This window comes from Channa argus, chromosome 2, assembly GCF_033026475.1.
Source record: "Channa argus isolate prfri chromosome 2, Channa argus male v1.0, whole genome shotgun sequence".
Taxonomy (NCBI): Eukaryota; Metazoa; Chordata; class Actinopteri; order Anabantiformes; family Channidae; genus Channa; species Channa argus.
The window spans coordinates 31,035,446-31,053,876 of NC_090198.1; the positions used below are offsets into that span (position 1 = coordinate 31,035,446).

Consider the following 18,431-nt stretch of genomic DNA (forward strand, 5'->3'; position numbering starts at 1 on the left):
ACTTATTAAGTGAAAAACATCAGTTGATCTTGACTTAAGTCAAATTATCTTATCTAATTAAAACATAAATGTCGAATTTTGTTGTAGTTATAATTAAGATAAAAAGTCAAAATGATGATATTAAAAATAAACTATGCCATACATTTTTAAGTTGGTATTATGAGATATAATTGCAACATTAGCATAAACATCGTTTTTTAAAATCATGTAAAACTTCTCTTATTTATTTACATTTTATTTTACAGATAGAAATAAACTGCAAGTTGAGGATGTTTTGAACTGTACTTTAAACTGATTTTTTCAGTGAAATTTAGATACTGTATTTATTAATAAACGTTAATACACGTAACGTAAAGCCAAAAAATGAAAAATAAATATTTAAATAATTACACAAAATTGCATACATTCATATACTGTAAAGTGTGTGGCGGGTTTTAATGGTCTGAATTGTTTTCTTGCTTTTAACTAGCGATGTTTTCATGTACTCATTTATAAAACAAGTTTAAAAAAACGGGTAGTTTGCTGACTATTTCAAATATTGTTAAAAGAACAGCTGACAATAACAGAAGAGCAGTTTCCCGTGTAACTCACTGATATGAACCGTCATATTTGAGCATCTTCTGGTTTCCACATTCTCGCCATAGACAGTGAATGCGGCATTAGGGCTCATCACGTCACGTGACGTTTGTTGACGGTAGAAACAGCAGGAGGAAGATGGCGGCTCGGTGGAGCAGTGAGAATGTGGTGGTGGAGTTTCGGGATGCGCAGGTATTTGTGCCTCGTAGCTCCGGTGTGAGCAAAGGGATCCGCGGCTCGGGTGAACAGGTGTACGGCAGGTTTCCGGAGCCTGGAAAAGTCCAGTTAAACAGCAAAGCGCAACTCTGAGACCAAGTTTAAATTGAGAACTGTGTAAAGAATTAATCAAATTAAATGGAGTTCAGGTTCCCGCAAATCAGGAATTAAGAATAAATGATTAAATACGGAATTAAAAATGAATTATACAAAGGAGAAGGTTCCGAAATTGGTTAAAATCGGTCAGAAGTCGGGCCATAAATAAAGAAGCGTTTTAAAGAAAAGTTTTTTAGATGTTTCAGATGCTGTATTTTAATATAGACGTGTTTAATATGAACTTATATTAAAAACGTAGATTGAGATCAGCAGTTCGCATCTCATCTAGGATTTAACATTTACATTTTATTTGATTTATATGTAGAGTTCATTTTCTGTACAGAATTACTACTAAAAACGCTGCAGATTAAAAAAAGAAATTGAGCAACAATTGACATTTAAACACTAAAACAGCCTGAGTCCTGTTTATCTGGGCATTTAACAAATTCAACAGATGCTTCCTGTGTCAATGACTGAGGACAAAATCCACAGTCCTCATGTTATTTGCTGCTTTGTCCCTTACTTTGTGTCTAAATGTCTTGACAGATAGAGAATGTGGAGAACTGCTGATCAGCAGAGTCACAGGGTTGTTGATGATGGAGTGAACTTTGCTTCATCCTTTGTCTCCCCCACATATTATCCTGCTGATCAGGCTAAAGTTAATTAAACTGATGCTGATGTTTGGTTGAAAGGTCAAATCAGTTTCACTTCTGTCACTTCAGTTTTTGGTTGATTTAAACAGTGATAAAGAGCTGCATGTAACTACACCTGTTACTGTTTTATCAGGCCACCACCATGTCAGTGGACTGCCTGGGCTACCAGGCCGTGCTCTCTGGGTAAGTTAGGTCACCCAAACATGCCACAGTTCAGAATCATGAATTGATTTTAGTTCACTCAGCTCCTTCTCTCATCCTTTTATTCAGGCGTCGTTTCCTGTACATAGTGAATCTGGAGGCTCCATCTGAACCACCTCGGAAAATTAGCCGTCAGAGTAAATGGGACGTTGGCACGGTGCAGTGGAACCCCCACAAATCAGAGTCACATGTCTTCGCCGCCTCGGTGAGTTCTGCTGTTCACTATGGCCGAATGTTCTGTCTATGAAGAAAATGTAATCCTGACATTGTATGTGTTCAGAGTAACCAACGTGTGGATCTGTACTCGTGGAGGGATGGCTGTGGAGAGGTTCACACCTCACTGCAGGGACACACTCGGGTCATCAGGTAACAGGCACAGTAAATCAAACTATATCAAATCAATCATGATCTATTTTCTTTAGAAATTGGTTACATGCCTCATATGTAAAACGCTTAATCCTGGTTTCAGAAGCTTGTGTAAGGCCCAAACCTGTTTTTTGACTAACCTGAATACATCATGTGGCGTATCAGTAGGAGGAAAACAGGACACTGTGGCCTGTAAAAAACCGTCACTGTGTGTATATATGTTTGCCTGGAGTTGCATACGCACATATTTGTGTTTCTAACTCAGGGCTGGCAGTGTTGACATGGTTGTGTACAATGTCCACAAAACCGAAATATCTGACCAAGTATATAGCATTTTGCTATATGCTGTATATACACAGAATCAGTTGCCTAGTTTGAACAATGTTTAGCTGAGAAAAAATAAACTAAACCTGATCCAGGTTCTGAACCTTAGTTGGTACTGAGATGGTGGGAAATCCAGACACAGCTGCAGGCAGGCCAGGTCAGAAATCTGGAGACAGGGACGTGAATAAATAAAGGCCCGGATGTCAAACATGATGAAAAACTGGAATCAGGATCAGGACCCTCATGACAGTGAACTCTAATAAACCTCCTCACTCTACTGTCTGACCTGTGAACTCACTGCAATGTTCTCTATTTGTGTCTCCAGTGATCTGGACTGGTCCTGGTTTGAACCTGAGTTTCTGGTCACCAGCTCAGTGGACACCTACATCTACATCTGGGACACCAGGTCAGCAAACCACAAAGAAATCATCTGTTACAGCTGTAATTCTCTTTAAGTTTCACATCTGCTACTCTCCTACTTTAGCAGGTCATTTTGGGCTAATTTGCAGCTTGTCCAACAATTTAAAGCTGATTCAGATCAAACGTTAACAAGTCAACATTCCATTAGTAAAAATCAAAAAAATATATAAAAACATGTTGATTACTGCCCTAAATGGATGAAAAACAGCTTTTTCCCCGATCATGTAGTTTTCAGTTTTGTGTTTGACTCCACAGAGACACTCGGAAACCCACCGTGGCTCTCTCTGCTGTCGGTCAGTATTTTTTATTTTTAATGAAAAACATTGTTAGTCCTGCTAATTGTCTCAGTGTTTAGATTAAAATCCCTGCTTCCATTCTGATGTTGGTTTCAGTTGATTTCTGTGTAAGAGGGATAAACCACCAGACTTGTATGCTAGGTTGGACACTAAAGAGGGAGAGGTGGATTTGTACAGGTTGGCCAGACAAAGAGATAGAGATGGGAAGGATGTGCAGCAGGTTAGGGTGATTAAAGATAAGGATGGAAATGTATTGACAGGTGCCAGGAGTGTGATGAGAAGATGGAAGGAGAACTTTGAAGAGTTGATGAACGAGGAAAATGAAAGGGAACGAAGAGTAGAAGAGGTGACTGTTGTGGAGCAGGAAGTAGCAAAGATTAGTAAGAGCGAAGTGAGGAGGACATTGAAGAGGATGAAGAGTGGAAAGGCAGTTGGTCCTGATGACATACCTGTGGAGGTATGGAAGTGTCTAGGAGAGGTGGCAGTAGAGTTTTTGACTAGTTTGTTTAACAAGATCTTGGAGAGTGAGAGGATGCCCGAGGACTGGAGGAAAGGGTACTGGTACCAATTTTTAAGAACAAGGGAGATGTGCAGAGCTGTGGCAACTACAGAGGAATAAAGCTGATGAGCCACACAATGAAGTTGTGGGAAAGAGTAGTGGAAGCTCGGCTAAGGGCAGAGGTGAGTATTTGTGAGCAGCAATATGGTTTCATGCCTAGAAAGAGAACAACAGATGCAGTATTTGCTTTGAGGATGCTGATGGAGAAGTACAGAGAGGGTCATAGGGAGTTTCATTGTGTCTTCGTAGATTTAGAAAAAGCGTATGACAGGGTGCCGAGAGAGGAGCTGTGGTATTGTATGAGGACGTCTGGAGCGGCAGAGAAGTATGTTAGAGTGGTGCAGGACATGTATGAGAGCTGTAAGACCGTGGTGAGGTGCTGTAGGTGTGACAGAGGAGTTCAAGGTGGAGGTGGGTCTGCATCAAGGATCGGCTTTGAGCCCCTTCTTGTTTGCTCTGGTGATGGACAGACTGACAGATGAGGTTAGACAAGAATCTCCCTGGACTATGATGTTTGCAGATGACATTGTTATTTGTAGTGAGAGCAGGGAGCAGGTGGAGGAAAATCTAGAGAGGTGGAGGTCTGCTCTGGAAAACAGAGGAATGAAGCTTAGCCGCAGCAAGACAGAATACATGTGTGTCAATGAGAGGGACCCAGGTGGAATGGTGAGGTTACAGGGAGCAGAGGTGAAGAAGGTGCAGGACTTTAAGTATTTAGGGTCAACGGTTCAGAGCAACGGTGAGTGTGGAAAAGAGGCGAAGAGACGAGTGCAGGCAGGTTGGAACGGGTGTAGAAAAGTGTCAGGTGTGTTGTGTGATAAAAGAGTATCAGCGAGAATGAAAGGAAAGATGTTCAAGACGGTGGTGCGACCAGCAATGTTGTTCGGCTTAGAGACAGTGGCACTGAAGAAAAGACAGGAGGCAGAGCTGGAGGTAGCAGAGCTTAAGATGTTGAGGTTCTCTTTGGGAGTGACGAGGATGGACAGGATCAGGAATGAGGACATCAGAGGGACAGCTCATGTTAGATGTTTTGGAGATAAAGTCAGAGAGGACAGATTGAAGTGGTTTGGACATCTTCAGAGACGACATTGTGATCAGTGATATCAGTAGAAGGATGCTGAGGTTGGAGCTGCCAGGCAGGAGATCTAGAGGAAGACCAAAGAGGAGATTTATGGATGTAGAGAGAGAGGACATGAAGTTAGTTGGTGTGAGTGAAGAGGATGCAGAGGACAGAGTTAGATGGAGGCACATGATTCGCTGTGGCAACCCCTGAAAGGGAGCAGCCGAAAGGAAAAGAAGAAGAAGAGGGATAAACCACCAGTGTTTTTCTAACTTTTTTTTTATTGTCATGTGATGATTGGAAGAGAGAAACTTTTCTTAATCATGTTGTGTTCAATGACACTTTTAAAGGGCACGTAGAAACAAACTTCTTTCAGTCCCACAAATGATCTATTGTATGTTCAGTGTTTACTGCAAAGTTGAATTTATATTTGTGAGTCTAAATTTGTGCAGAGTGAAATAGATGGTAGGAAAACAGCAGAGAACAAAGAGGGGGGGCTGGGTGGAGCAGAGGGGATGAGCTTCGGCAGTTTCATTAGTTTGAGGCTTTTCTGCAACAGTGAATGGTTTGTCCTTTAAGGATTCACTAAGGAGTAAATTTTCCTCACGATAAAAATGCAGATTTGCAAAAGAAAGACAACAGCAGTTATCGATTTGCTTTTATACATCTGTACAAACAACTGGAACTAAGATCTTCCTGAAAGGGGGAAATTATTCTAAAAATGAGGGAGGATTTGGAAAAAAATGTTATCAGGAATGCAAAGGTGATTTGTAGTTAAAGAGCCAGAAATACAAAAACCAATCTGTGATGTTTCACTTCTCCCTGTTGTGTCTCCAGCCGGGGCGTCTCAGGTAAAGTGGAATAGGAAGAACCAGAATTTGCTTGCGTCAAGTCATGATGGAGACGTCAGGATCTGGGACAAAAGGGTGAGTCGGCAGGAAGAATTTAACATCATTGACGATTTGATTGTATCAGTGGCGTGAGCTCTTCTCCTGCTCCTGATTTACCCTGAGCAGAAGCCGAACACAGCAGCTGAGTATGTGGCTGCTCACCTGTCGAAGATCCATGGACTCGACTGGCATCCAGACAACGAGTTTATCCTCGCTACGTCAAGCCAGGACAATTCAGTGAGGGTGAGAAACTCCAAACACATCTCTGATCTCCTGTTATTACTGTTGGACTGTTAAATACAATCCCTTATTTTTAATAACCTGTGCTTTCTGTGTAGTTTTGGGATTACAGACAGCCCAGGAAGTACCTGAACATCCTGTCCTGTCAGGTGCCTGTCTGGAAGGCCAGGTACACGGTGAGTATTGTCCATGCTGAATGCTCTGATCACTGTGGATGTGCACTTTGGTGTATTAAGTTGTGATTTTCCAACATACAGAAGTATTTTGAGCCTCCCCCTTTTTTAGGTTTGCATATCTTTTTACCACAAGTCTACAAACAGTAACGTAATAATAGTAGTAATAATGTTTCTTTAAATTAGTCTAAATCATGAGTGTCAAACTGAGGTGATGGGACATATTTTAGAAAGACACTAAATCTATTTGTATAAGGTCCCATTATTCACACTGTGTATCAGGACAACAACTAGTTATGAAGTCCCGTGAACAATTACATTTAGTGGTGAGTCACAGATCAGGACGTGTATAAAACCATTTACCATGTTCCCAGGACCACAGTGGCCTCAATAAACATAAAACAGGAGATCATTGCACATTTCTGTACAATAAAATTCTCTTGGAAGCAATCCTTTCACAGCAGCATGTGTAATTCCTTTAAGGATAAAGGATTCCATAAAGAGAGTAGTTAAAGGAAGAAGGAATAAAATAACGGAACAGAAAGGATGGAGTGTCCACTGTGGAAAAAGGCAGTTTGAGGTGCAAAGTACAGCTCATAGTCCCATCAGAGCTTTCACAGCCCATAACTCTGAGCCTGCCAGAAGGGAGGTTGTCAAAAAGACACTGTGCAATCAGACCAAATGTTTTGGAAGATGGGTACTGATGATCTTTTGTGCAGGGTGGTGATTCGCTGCAGGTCTTTCTTCTCCTGCAAGGTGCAGCTGGAGAACCACACCTTGCATCCATAGCTTAGGAGTTTCTGTGGGATTTCTGGGTCTGATGAGCCCAAATTAAATTCTGTGTGGACAGAACTCTAAAGAACTGTGCCTGACAAGCAATACAGTCAAGCATGAGGGGCCGGGGGCAGCGTTTTAGTGTTGGTGGTGGGGGGTGGTTCTCAGCAGCAGGGACCGGGGGACTGGTCAGAACTAAGAGAGGGTCTCTGAAATCTCTGACTGTCATTGAGTGGTTCAGCCAAACCAATCTGACGGAGCTGTGAGGATCTGTCAGAAAAAATGGAACAAACTGCCCAAATCCAGGTGTGAAGAGCTTGAGGAGACTGAACAAAGAAGATTCATGTCATGTTTTGTATTTGTTCTGTTTGTGTTGTCTCAGCCCTTCTCAAACGGTCTGGTCACAGTGATGGTTCCTCAGCTGAGGAGAGAGAACAGTTTGTTACTGTGGAGCACGCTCGACCTCAACAGTCCCGTCCACGCTTTCGTCGGACATGACGACGTGGTCCTGGAGTTTCAGTGGAGGCCGCAGAAAGAAGGTGAGTAGCTGGTGCAGACGACTTCTAAACCCTCATCCTGCAAAACCTGGAATTCTTCAGAGCAGCTTTCCAGTTGAGGAAATTACAAATCACATCCTTCACTGTGCCACAGTCAGAAATGGTTAAATTCTGTTGGATTTAGATTCTTTTATTACACAACGAATTTTAGTTTTTTGTGTTTCTGAAATGTTTTTCCTGACAGTGAATCTGAGATTGTGGTTTTCGTTTCACAGTTTAGTGTTTTAGAAGAATTCTTTGTTTGTTGTACAGATTCTGAAGCCCCTTGATGGTCTTGATGGTTCTGACTTTTATAAGTCAGATAAATGTATTGCAGTAAAAGTATCCTAAACTGTACAAGTACCTTAAACCTGTACCGAAGCACATTTCTTTATTGGGTTACTGTTCTTCTTGTTGCCTACAGGCTCTAAGGATTATCAGCTGGTCACATGGTCGAGAGATCAGACCCTGAGAATATGGAAGGTGGATCCTCAGCTGCAGAAGGTCAGTGTGCTGCCTCTAGTCAGACAAGTTCTCAATATCGGATTTTTTTATTTTCTTTTATTTTAACGACTGGTGGTTTTGTTGTTGCTGGACAGCTGTGTGTCAGTGACATGGTGGAGGACCTGATGGAGGGGATATCTCTGAACGAGGAGTTGGAGAAGTCCTCTCAGGAGCCTGAGATCCAGCACAGCGTTGGTCCCACTGCAGGAAACCTCCAGGGTGAGGCGGTAATGTATCTACACACTAGATCAGATTTCCCTGTTTCTGATGAAGGACTTTCCATGAGGTTTTAACGTTTCTTCATAACGGTTTTATCAGTGAACCCAATAGTCCCAACAGTAATTATCCACATTCAAAGATCAGTGTCTGCACATCACTGTGGAGCAGGAACAGAGGACTGTTAACATGAATGAAACAGTTTTTGCAGCTTGTCCTCCCTGTCTGAGTCTGACCTGTCATGTCTTAGATCAGAGCATCTCTCTAAACTCTGGAGGTCGTCAGGACTCGGTGGTGGGTTCAGGTCTCCCCCAGACTCTGCAGCAGGAGTTCTCTCTGGTCAACCTGCAGATAAGGAATGTTAATGTAGAGGTGAGGCCTCATGTTTAGAGCGTTACAGCAGCCAAATGTCATCAATACACTTTAAACACTTTTTTCAATTATTTTAAATAAATTACACAAATCACAAAAAAAACCCACAAGCTAGTATATTTTAGAAGTTGTCTTTTTGTTTTTGACAGATGGACGCAGTGAACTGCAGCTGTGTGGTATCTGCTCACTTTGGCAGCCATCAGGTTCACCTGGTGGTGAAGTTTCCCGCCCAGTACCCCAACAACGCTGCCCCCACCTTTCAGTTTGTCTCCCCGACCACCATCCCTTCTGACATGAGGATCAAGATACAGAAGGTACTGATGCTTCTGAACGCAGTGAGTGAGTTGGCTTGTCCCTTCAGGGGTCATCATTTGGCAGGAGTTCTTACGCCCGATCCCCTTACTTCCACAACCCTCCTGTTATGATCTGGGTCATTATTACTATAATTATTGCTTGGAATTGTTTTTGTTGTTTCTCTCTCCTCCTCTTCCTTGTGCGTTTTGTGTGGGTGTTTCAGACTCTGTATGAAAGATTTGTGATTTTTGTGTGTAAATATATTTCATAAGTGTGTACAACTAAATGTTGAGCACAAGGTAGCACAGTAGGTGAGAAGCCGTTTTATTATAGAATTTGTTTCTCCTGTTTTGTGTTAGGGGTTTGGTTATACATCCTGTTTATTATTTTGTGTATTTGTTGGTGGTCCTAATGGCCAGGCAGGGCACCAACTGGGGGGGTGGGATGCAATCCTGACCGTCTGTATCTCAACCTGAGGCTTTACTTAATGTAGAATAGTAAAGTGACACACTTTGTGTTCGGAGACAATACTAAAATAAAGTGAAATTTACGTAACAAATTTCTAAACAACACATAAAATTCAAGAATGCTGTTGTAATGACATAAGCAGAAAACTGTAAGCGCTGGTGAATTATGTGTCTCCTTTTATCCTCTGTTCAGATCCTGACAGACACGTCACTGCAGAAAGTAAAGAGGAACCAGAATTGTTTGGAGCCGTGTGTCCGACAGCTGGTGTCCTGTCTGGAGTCGGATATGGTGAGGACACACACATTTACACACGTTTGTACATGTCCTCGCATTGCCTCTTTGTCCAATACATCTTTGTGTCTCAGACTCAGGACGACGGCCCAGCAACTGGTCCTTTCGTCCTCTCTAACCCTGTTACTCCGGCCCTGCCAGCATTCCCTCGAGTCACCAACACATACGGCTCATATCAGGTAACGGACTTGCAGGAAAACACTTTTCTGTTGTTTATCTAAGTCTTTCTGGGTGAACAGTCAAATTATTCAATCAGTCTGAAAATAATTTAAATATAAATATAAGTAGCTATAATATTAAGCAACATTTCTGTTGGTGCAGGTTTAGGAGTGCGCTGATCTGCACCCACCTATTGTACATGTAACATGCAAAGGAGAAGAAATAAAAAGGACTTACGTCCACCGGAGCAGGATAGAATCCACTGTAGAAGCTTTAGGTTGTATATCAAAGTGTTGACACAGACGGCAGCAAACTCTCAGAAATGTCTCAGTAAACCCATAAAGTTTAGGGTTAAATTAAAACACAGTTACTGCTGGAGTATTGAACATATTAATTAATGCATCATAAAGTTGAAAAAGGTTTTCTGTAAGGACCAAGTTCTAACTTCTTTCCATTTCTCCTGCAGGATGCAAACATCCCATTCCCTCGGACCTCAGGGGCTAGATTCTGTGGCACTGGCTGCCTCGTCTACTTCACCCGACCAATCACAATGCACCGCTCTGTCCCACCCACAGAGCCCACCCCCAGGTAAACACACCAGCAGAAGCGGAGAAAGTACTCAGCTTTTATGCCTTTACTTTGTTTAAAAAAAGTGAATATTATGTTGATGAAAAAAAAAAAGTTTAATCACAATTAGCTATTATAAATACTTCATCAGAAAATAATTAAAGTACATTTTTTTTCAAGTGGTGGTCAAACCTTTGCAATTTTACTATAACTTTTATATACACTCCTTGACCACTTAACTTTTGTTACTTCTGATTTTTATTAGGTAAATGTGCATAGTTCTTATGTTAGGCTTATGGTCAAGTTTGCATCCCTTTACATTGAAATAGCATTATACAGTGAGATATTCAGAAATTTTACTGGAATTATAAGTTACAAAAAAAGCATCAGAGCCTTGTACCTGAGAAGTTGCCATGAAATATTTGGTATTTTTGAAAAGTTGTTACAATTATTAGCAAAATAATTGGTCATTTTTAATCCCACGGAAACTGCATGTTCTCTGGCTACGTTTTCTTCCCCTTTTAAATTATATTTCAAAGAATAAAATGTGCTAAAAGTAAAAGCGACTCAATACATTCAGTGTTTGACTGTAGAAAAAGGTTTTCTGAACTCACCTTAAAACCTCAAGTGGTGCACATATGAGCAAGATGTCACGAAGACGCTGAACATAATCTGATAATCATTTTAAAGAAGTCTTTTCTTCAGGATTTTTTACTTCCAGCCTACAGACATTAAGAACATCATTTTTACAGGTTCACACATCCACAAATTTTCAGCGAGGAGAGAAACAGTTGGTGCTTGTGAAACTTTTAATTGGGTTTAATGACCATTTGTCACTGAAAGCTACTTTAAATGTATCACTGCACAACTGGAGGAACCTTATGCTCCAGGTGAGTCTCCAGGAACTGGTTGTAAGTCTGTTAGACTTTGTAATGTGACGACGACTTTGTGTGTTCAGGTCTCTGTCAGCTCTGTCGGCCTATCACAGTGGTGTGCTGACTCCCATGAAGATGCGTTCAGAGTCTCAGAGCACGCTCCGGCTCTACAGCGGCAGCCCGACTCGCTCCGACAAGGACACAGTCTCCATCTCCTCCTTTTATTACAAAGAACGGGTGAGAGAGACACACACACACACACACACACACACACACACACACACACACACACACGGATCAGTGAAAACTTTTCACCTGTGTGTTTCTGATCAGTTCCACTTTTATAACATAGACTTTGATGTTTGACTAAATTAACAGACACACATTGTTTGTTGGACTGCATAGACTGAACGTTTGTCCCATTAACACTTTCTGTCTGAACACTGTCCCAAGGTTCATTAAAAACAAAACTATTACATGGAAATGTAAATAAGCTTCACGTATGTGAACATTTGATCATTTTGCCAGAAATCACAGCTGCCATGGCTGACAGCGAAGCTTACAGCACGTTACAGAGATTGCTGCAGCTAAGCTGGAATATGGGACTGAGGCATCAGTCTAATTACGTAATTAGTGAAGATCATCAGCAGGAAAGTGACACGTGAGCACGGAAGTGTTCCATCACCCAAACAAACTAATCTGACAGAATGTCAGCACATACCACGAGACTTAAACCGCTGCCTGTTTAAGTCTCTTGGTATGTGCTAATGTTCTTACAGCTTGAAAATGCAAAACTTTCCCAAACTTTGCAGAGACCATGTCCTGCCTGCAGACAACTGGGTTTAAACATGCTGAGTTCAAGGTCAGATCATGCTCCCACCACAGTGAACTGTTAACAGTTCATTTGGGGCCACATGGCAACCACATGTCTGCAGGGTCTCCGTGCTGCTGTTTTAATCCAGAGCACGTTCAGACCTGCACAAAGGAAACAAACTTTGACAAAGCCTCTAACAGTATCATGGCAGAGAAAAGCTGAATGAACCAGCTTCTTCTGATGCTCCCAGGAAGGTTTCACTTAGTGAGGGTGGAGGGTGTAACACAGACAGATGTTCCTCCTGGTGTTTTCTGTCCATCTCTGTCTCTTTGTTTTATTTTTTCCTCTGTGTTGTTTTTCTCCAACCAATCACCTGTCCCCATGCTGCTGTGGGCCCTTCCTCCTTCTCACTCTCCTCCAATCAGAAGCTTCCCATCTCTGCCTCCCGTCGCTGGTCTGTGCAAACCCTCCATGATTGGCCGGTACTGAGCCTCTGTCCACCCATTTACCCGCATCTCCTCCCCCGTCTCTCCGCATCTGTCCTCTTCTCTATTTGTGGGATTTTAACATTTATGCTTTTTGCATGTTGCACCCGTCACTAACGCTTTACGGAACGAGAGCTGCCACAGACAAACCAATCCATATGTTCTGATATTAAATGTGTATCTGAAAACATTTGTTTTCAGACCTGAGGACCAGTGTAGCATCATAAAAAGAGTGTGGAGGGGACAAGGACAGATGTAACATAATTATGTTAACATTAAAGACAGCCTGCTACTGCAGGTCCTGCAGTTTTCTGTTCAGCTGCAGATGGGATGTTTTCTCATGTACTTATCCAACAGGCAAACGGTCTTGTTCTCATTTAGGAATTAGTATTTAGAAGGTTGATGCTATTTGTTTTGGGATGTTTAGTTATATAAACCTTACTGAATAAAGGCATTACAACATGTTGGTGAAGGATCTCAGTCATTCAGGTTTGTCATGTTAACTGGAATTATTTGTTCTTGGCTGGAAACATTTCTCTACCAAAGCAGCTTCTTCAGCCGTAGGAGTAGCACAAATGGTCCATTTTCTCAGTACAGAGTAAAGCCCAGAGCAGCTATGTTGTTGGTTATCACTTGCAATAAATTTGTCTGAGTCCCGTCAAAATGTTGTCTACAGTGGACATTTCAGCAGCTGTTCTGTAAACAGATACATGTACGTACTTAAGATTCGTCACTGACATCTGTTCAACAGCATAAAAATGATGCATAAAACAACAAATTCAATCTTTTTATTTTTAATGGGATTTAGATTTGACTAAATCGGTTACTTGCGATAACCCGAAAAGTCAGAGCATGTTCAGTTGATTTGTGTAAATCTAATAACTAATAATGCTCCAACATTAGGCCTGTTACTAACATTTAACAGCTGCAGGTAAGTTTCTGACAGTTTTAAATAATTTTAATGTAATGTTTTTATCTTTTCAGGCTCAAGAGTAGCTAAGCATGTATTCACAGCGAGTGCTCAGACAAACTGACGAGTCGACTGAACCACTATCAATGCAAACTTTACTAAGTTCAGTGTGAAGCCTCTTTCCATGTTGTGAACCTTAAGTTCACTGATCATTTCAAGCTTGTATGTAGGGAAAATAAATCAATAAAAAAAACTGGCACGTTGTCTTCTTATAGAGACTTGTTGTTCCTCTTAGTAATTTTGTGTCTTTAAAACAGTCCAAAAGGTTGGAGACTTTCTGTAAAAGACAACTCTGCTCTGATGCTGCAGAGAGATGACATGAAGCTCATTCAGATCATAAATTTTCAAATTTTACATGTCTGATTCTCAGAGTTTACTGAGGAGTTTTGTGAATTGTAAAAAGCTCTGGGAAGCTGCGACTCTTCAGTTTGGGCTGTGAAGTTAAGATTTTGTCCCAAATGTTAGAATCTGTCCCCGTCTGTTTCATTCTGTGTCCTGCAGACTCTCAGTAATTTGTCATCCAGACCACTTTTAATCAGGTGGTGCTTTGTCTCCTCTGGGCCTCTTGTCTCCCTACCTGTCTGTCTCTCCATCAGAAATCCCGCCGGTTTAAAACAAAGCGAGAGGGGACAGACTACAGCAACCGTCCCATTAAACTGGCTGGCAAAGTCATCATCCAGGAGATCTCCTGCCTGCTACCTGTCCACAAAGCTCTGGGAGAGAGCTACATGTGAGAATACACAACTGCAACCATCAGCTGACTAATTCATCTACAGATAATAACTACAATCAGCTGTTAATTAGGGCAGAAACCTAAAACTAACAATGGTGCTGCAGTATATCCTCCATCATGGAGGTGATAATGTTCTGTTTCCTGTCCCGTTCAGTCTCAACATGAACGACATCCAGGAAATGTGTCAGAAGAATGCAGCTGCAGCGCTTCTAGTTGGACGCAGAGATGTGGCAAAGGTCGTGACTTTATGTTTAGAAACTTTTCTCTTTGCTCTATTTTCTTTCCTTGGATTAAACTTCATCCCCATGTTTGTGCAGGTTTGGGCTCTGGCGTCTGCAGCCACCAGTCAGGATCTGAGCCCAGATCCAGACCCAGACACAGAGACTCCCTGGGCCAGACACCCATTTGGACGCCACCTGCTGGAGACTCTGTGAGTTGGTTTCACTGCCAGTAATCCTCAGAAATATTCCCTCCACTGTCCTCTATGTTTGGGTTTGGAAGTTGTTTCCACTCCTCCCAAATAGACGAGATGAAGTTAAAACTTCCATAGTCTTTGATTCACAAAAGTTAAATAAACACGGAGAAACCTGGCAGTAAAACAGTAAACTAGTTTTCTACAGGTAAATGTTATTGTCCTGTATCTGGGTGGACTCAGATGCACAATCATCCTGTTAGACCACAGCAACTGGGTTACGTAGCCCTAAAGGTCTCGGTCCCAAACAAGGACAATATGCTGTTAGAAGGGTAAAAATGAGCAGATACGAGTCAGACGTTAGCAGAAGATGATGAACTTTTAAAGAAGAGAGGTCACAACACACCAGTGGTTTTGAACTGGTTCAAATTTCTAAATTTGACACCAGAGCGATATCTACAAGAAAGCTTGTCCAGCATGTAAAAAGGAAAGGTTGCCATTCCAGTCACAAAATGTCAACATCTGCAGCACAGGTAGCCAAGCTCCCGACAAGTTCAAATGATCAAACAGTTAAAAATTGTGGAGCTGTGATGAGTGAATAACACTTTCTGTCTGTGTCAAATCCTCAGTTTGGATCACTACAGTCACATGAGTGACGTTCAGACTCTGGCCATGCTGTGCAGCGTCTTCAGAGCTCAGCCTCCACCTCAGGACTCTTACTCACTGTACGGACACCACCCATCACGCTCCTCCATGTTCCCCCCACCCCACTCACGTTATGTAAGTCTGTTTATCTGCTCCATCAGATTCATTTCCAAACATACAGCACACAAACCCAGGACTGACATTTAATTTCAGGAGTTGGACATTTTTGGTGGCTCATAAAACAGAGACATCTCCAGATGTTGGGTTTCTCCACTGGTGACGCTCTTGTCAGGACTTTACTGCAGCTGTTTACAGCTCCTTCTTTTTTGCGTTGGCTATTTCCCTTCAGAAAGTGAAATGAAGTTTGAATCAAGTCAGGTGACGTTCAGGTGACCATTGCAGAACATTCTATTTCTTTGTCCTGGGATGTTATTATAGTATCTTTAGGTTATTGTTAATCTGCACCGTGAGTTTTGAAACATTTGTCTAAACCTGAGCAGATAATATATTGTAATCCCAGTACACTTAACAATTCATCCTACTACTTGTCAGCAGTCACTTCAATAAATACAAGAGATACAATACAGTTCCATTAGCAGGCATGCGTGTCAACACCTCTACCCCACTTCACTGAAGTGTGATCTAAGAAATATCTGACCCACTATGAGTAAAGTGTTCCAACAACACTGTGAAATACGAAGAAGCTGGAAACCAAACTCAGTCCCACAATTAGGGGATAACCTCTCTAACTCCTGGGCCACAGCTGCAACACCTATGCATCTGGTTGCAATTCTTCCAAAGTTCTTCCAGTATTTTTAACTGAACCCTTAAACGTGACAGGCTAAACTTTAAACACATCTTGAAGGTTTCATTTCTAATCCATTGTACACCAATCAGCCACAACATTAGTACCGGTGTCACAGAGGACCATGGTCAGCATGGCCACTGTGAGCAGCTACAGTACACAGCAAATTGTGATACACTGTGTGCAAAGGAGGTAAAAGTACACAATACGCAAGTAAAGTGCAAGTATTTGCCTAAAGCAACTCCACTACAAGTACCACTTCAAATCTTTTATGCAAGTATAAGTACAAAGCAGATTAAAAGCGTGTATAAATAACATGTATTATTATCATCATTATTAAGTAGAACTAAGAAAGCACTTTAATATTAAAGCCACCAGGTGGTGTTAATGTTAGGTGGGTGATAGGTGTAGATGGACTTGACTGTACGAAAGTGCAAAATGTACATGTGATGTAAACTGCATTGTTGTCTTAGCCCAGCTACACCTCCAGCTCAGTCACCTCCGGATCATGCTCCAGCACCTCCGACTCCATCAATACAACCACCTGGAACACAGGCCGAGACCCCGAGCACCCCAACCCCTGGGGGGAATCCTCTCCTGACGACTATCGCTATGGAAACCCATGCTACACAGATCCACGGGAACGAGAACGAGAGCAGCACGACATGAACAAGAGGTGACAGGGCACCATCTGTTTGTCGGACAGACTTCTGTGTTAAGGATTGTGTTGGACACCTGGTGTGACTGGTTTTCATCTCTTCCACAGGCTGCTGGACCCCGCCAACACGCTGCAGTTTGATGACTTTAAGAAGTGTTATGGTGAAATCTTGTACCGCTGGCGTTTGAGAGAGAAAAGAGCCGATGTGCTCAAGTTTGCTTCTTGCCCTCCAGAACCTCACAAAGGCATCGGTAGGTTTTCTACTAGTTTTTCGTCTTTAAACTCCTGCTAAAGTGCTCTGATCAGACACTGACTAAAGTTTCTGTTCTTCAGCTTTAGTTTAATAGTCAGCTTAGGTACAAATGTCTCTATGCACCAAGAACAGACCAAAATTAATGAAATGTGACTGATATTTACAACCATAACATTAACTATATAACAACAGGTTCAGTCTCATGACTTAAGCTTTATCACAAAAATCTCCATAAAAATGGAGAAGACAGTAATACCTGACCTTGTTTTGGAGGTGTCCTGTCAACAGTTTCCTCTCCATCTCTTTAATCACTAGTCTATGGGAGAAATTGAAGGCCTGAGTGGTGGCAGTCAGTTCTTTTAATCCATCAGTGAACAGTTGTTAACTCTTCACTGGAATCAAGAGATTTGCATGAAGTCGAGGCTGTTTAAACTCCACCAGTTTGGCCGTGCTGGTCTCACTCCGTTGCGGTCCCAGCTGTTTGAATCGGCCTGTGTTTTCCCTCTGCAGAGTTCGGGGTGTACTGCTGTAACTGTCGCAGTCAGGCTCGTGGGACAGTGTGTGCTGTGTGTAAACATCTCACCTTCCAGTGTGCCATCTGTCACGTAGCCGTACGAGGCTCCTCCAACTTCTGCCTGAGCTGCGGTCACGGAGGACACACCAGTCACATGATGGACTGGTTTCGGCGACAGGACGAGTGTCCGACCGGGTGTGGCTGCCACTGCCTGCTGCAGAGCACCTTCTGATGCCGCACTGAGACTCTGCACACAAAACCAAGACACCTCCAGGGGAAGAAGAAGGACCCGAGAGTGATCTGAGCCTTCACCGTGTCATCATAGAGGAGCCTTTTTAAAGAATCATGTGTCCTAATGCAGACGGGCCTAAAGAGGGTGATGTTAGTCGGTCTAACACTTTAGATCCAGAGTTAGACATCTCATGAGCTGCAGGAGAGACTGAAATTTACTGTAGGTATTCTTGGTTTCCAGAGGAGACAATTTGTCCACACAACTTAGGAACTGATGCACAGTCTTTAACAGAACATGGGGTTTAAAATATTTACCAAATTATTTCAAATAATACAACAGAATTAAGACTAATTTCTAACCCATAAAATCATTTTTTAACTCTTTGGAAAATTAATCACCAAATCTGCAGATATAAAGCAGACCTTCCGGATGTTTTGCTTTTCTACTCTTCACTTTTACGCCATCCTGGTGTGGAAGGTGTCTATCCTCTGAAGTAAGTACAGGCCATAAAACCAAAACTCTTAGGTCCAGATGCAGTAATATTTGTTTGTTGCTTAGTTTCCCTCTGGATCGGCCATTTTGTTTTCACAGTGGCCTTACATGACTCACTGCAAGTTACAGACGTGACTTTAGGGCTGTTTTTAATGTGAAAACACACAAACCAACAGAGAAGAATAACACGGAATCTTCTGTGTGAGCAGTTTACAAAGTACTGTATTGTAAAAAAAAATAAATAAAAACATGTTTGTAGTCTAATGATGAGAAATGGAGAACGAAACAAAAT

At 42.0% G+C, this 18,431-nt stretch overlaps 1 protein-coding gene across 3 annotated transcripts; it reads left to right on the plus strand.

Moving 5' to 3' along the window:
* The first annotated feature begins 694 nt into the window (after positions 1–694).
* On the plus strand, positions 695–18,403 carry wdr59 (WD repeat domain 59). Of its 3 annotated transcripts, XM_067492090.1 has the most exons (26): positions 695–768; positions 1,675–1,724; positions 1,812–1,947; positions 2,023–2,108; positions 2,758–2,838; positions 3,108–3,145; positions 5,605–5,693; positions 5,784–5,900; positions 5,996–6,073; positions 7,227–7,383; positions 7,805–7,884; positions 7,980–8,103; positions 8,351–8,472; positions 8,622–8,786; positions 9,427–9,522; positions 9,600–9,704; positions 10,151–10,272; positions 11,210–11,363; positions 12,366–12,422; positions 13,992–14,125; positions 14,283–14,364; positions 14,446–14,558; positions 15,170–15,320; positions 16,464–16,666; positions 16,757–16,899; positions 17,412–18,403. In XM_067492090.1, exons 1-26 carry the CDS (start codon positions 715–717, stop codon positions 17,645–17,647), a joined length of 2,973 nt encoding a protein of 990 aa, XP_067348191.1. In that variant the 5' UTR covers positions 695–714; the 3' UTR covers positions 17,648–18,403. The 3 variants fall into 3 exon arrangements, 2 of the variants coding, with proteins under 2 accessions (XP_067348191.1, XP_067348200.1); XR_010912108.1 differs by lacking the exon at positions 17,412–18,403 and having other exon boundaries at positions 16,469–16,666; positions 16,757–16,896; XM_067492099.1 differs by lacking the exon at positions 12,366–12,422.
* Positions 18,404–18,431: the final 28 nt, after the last annotated feature.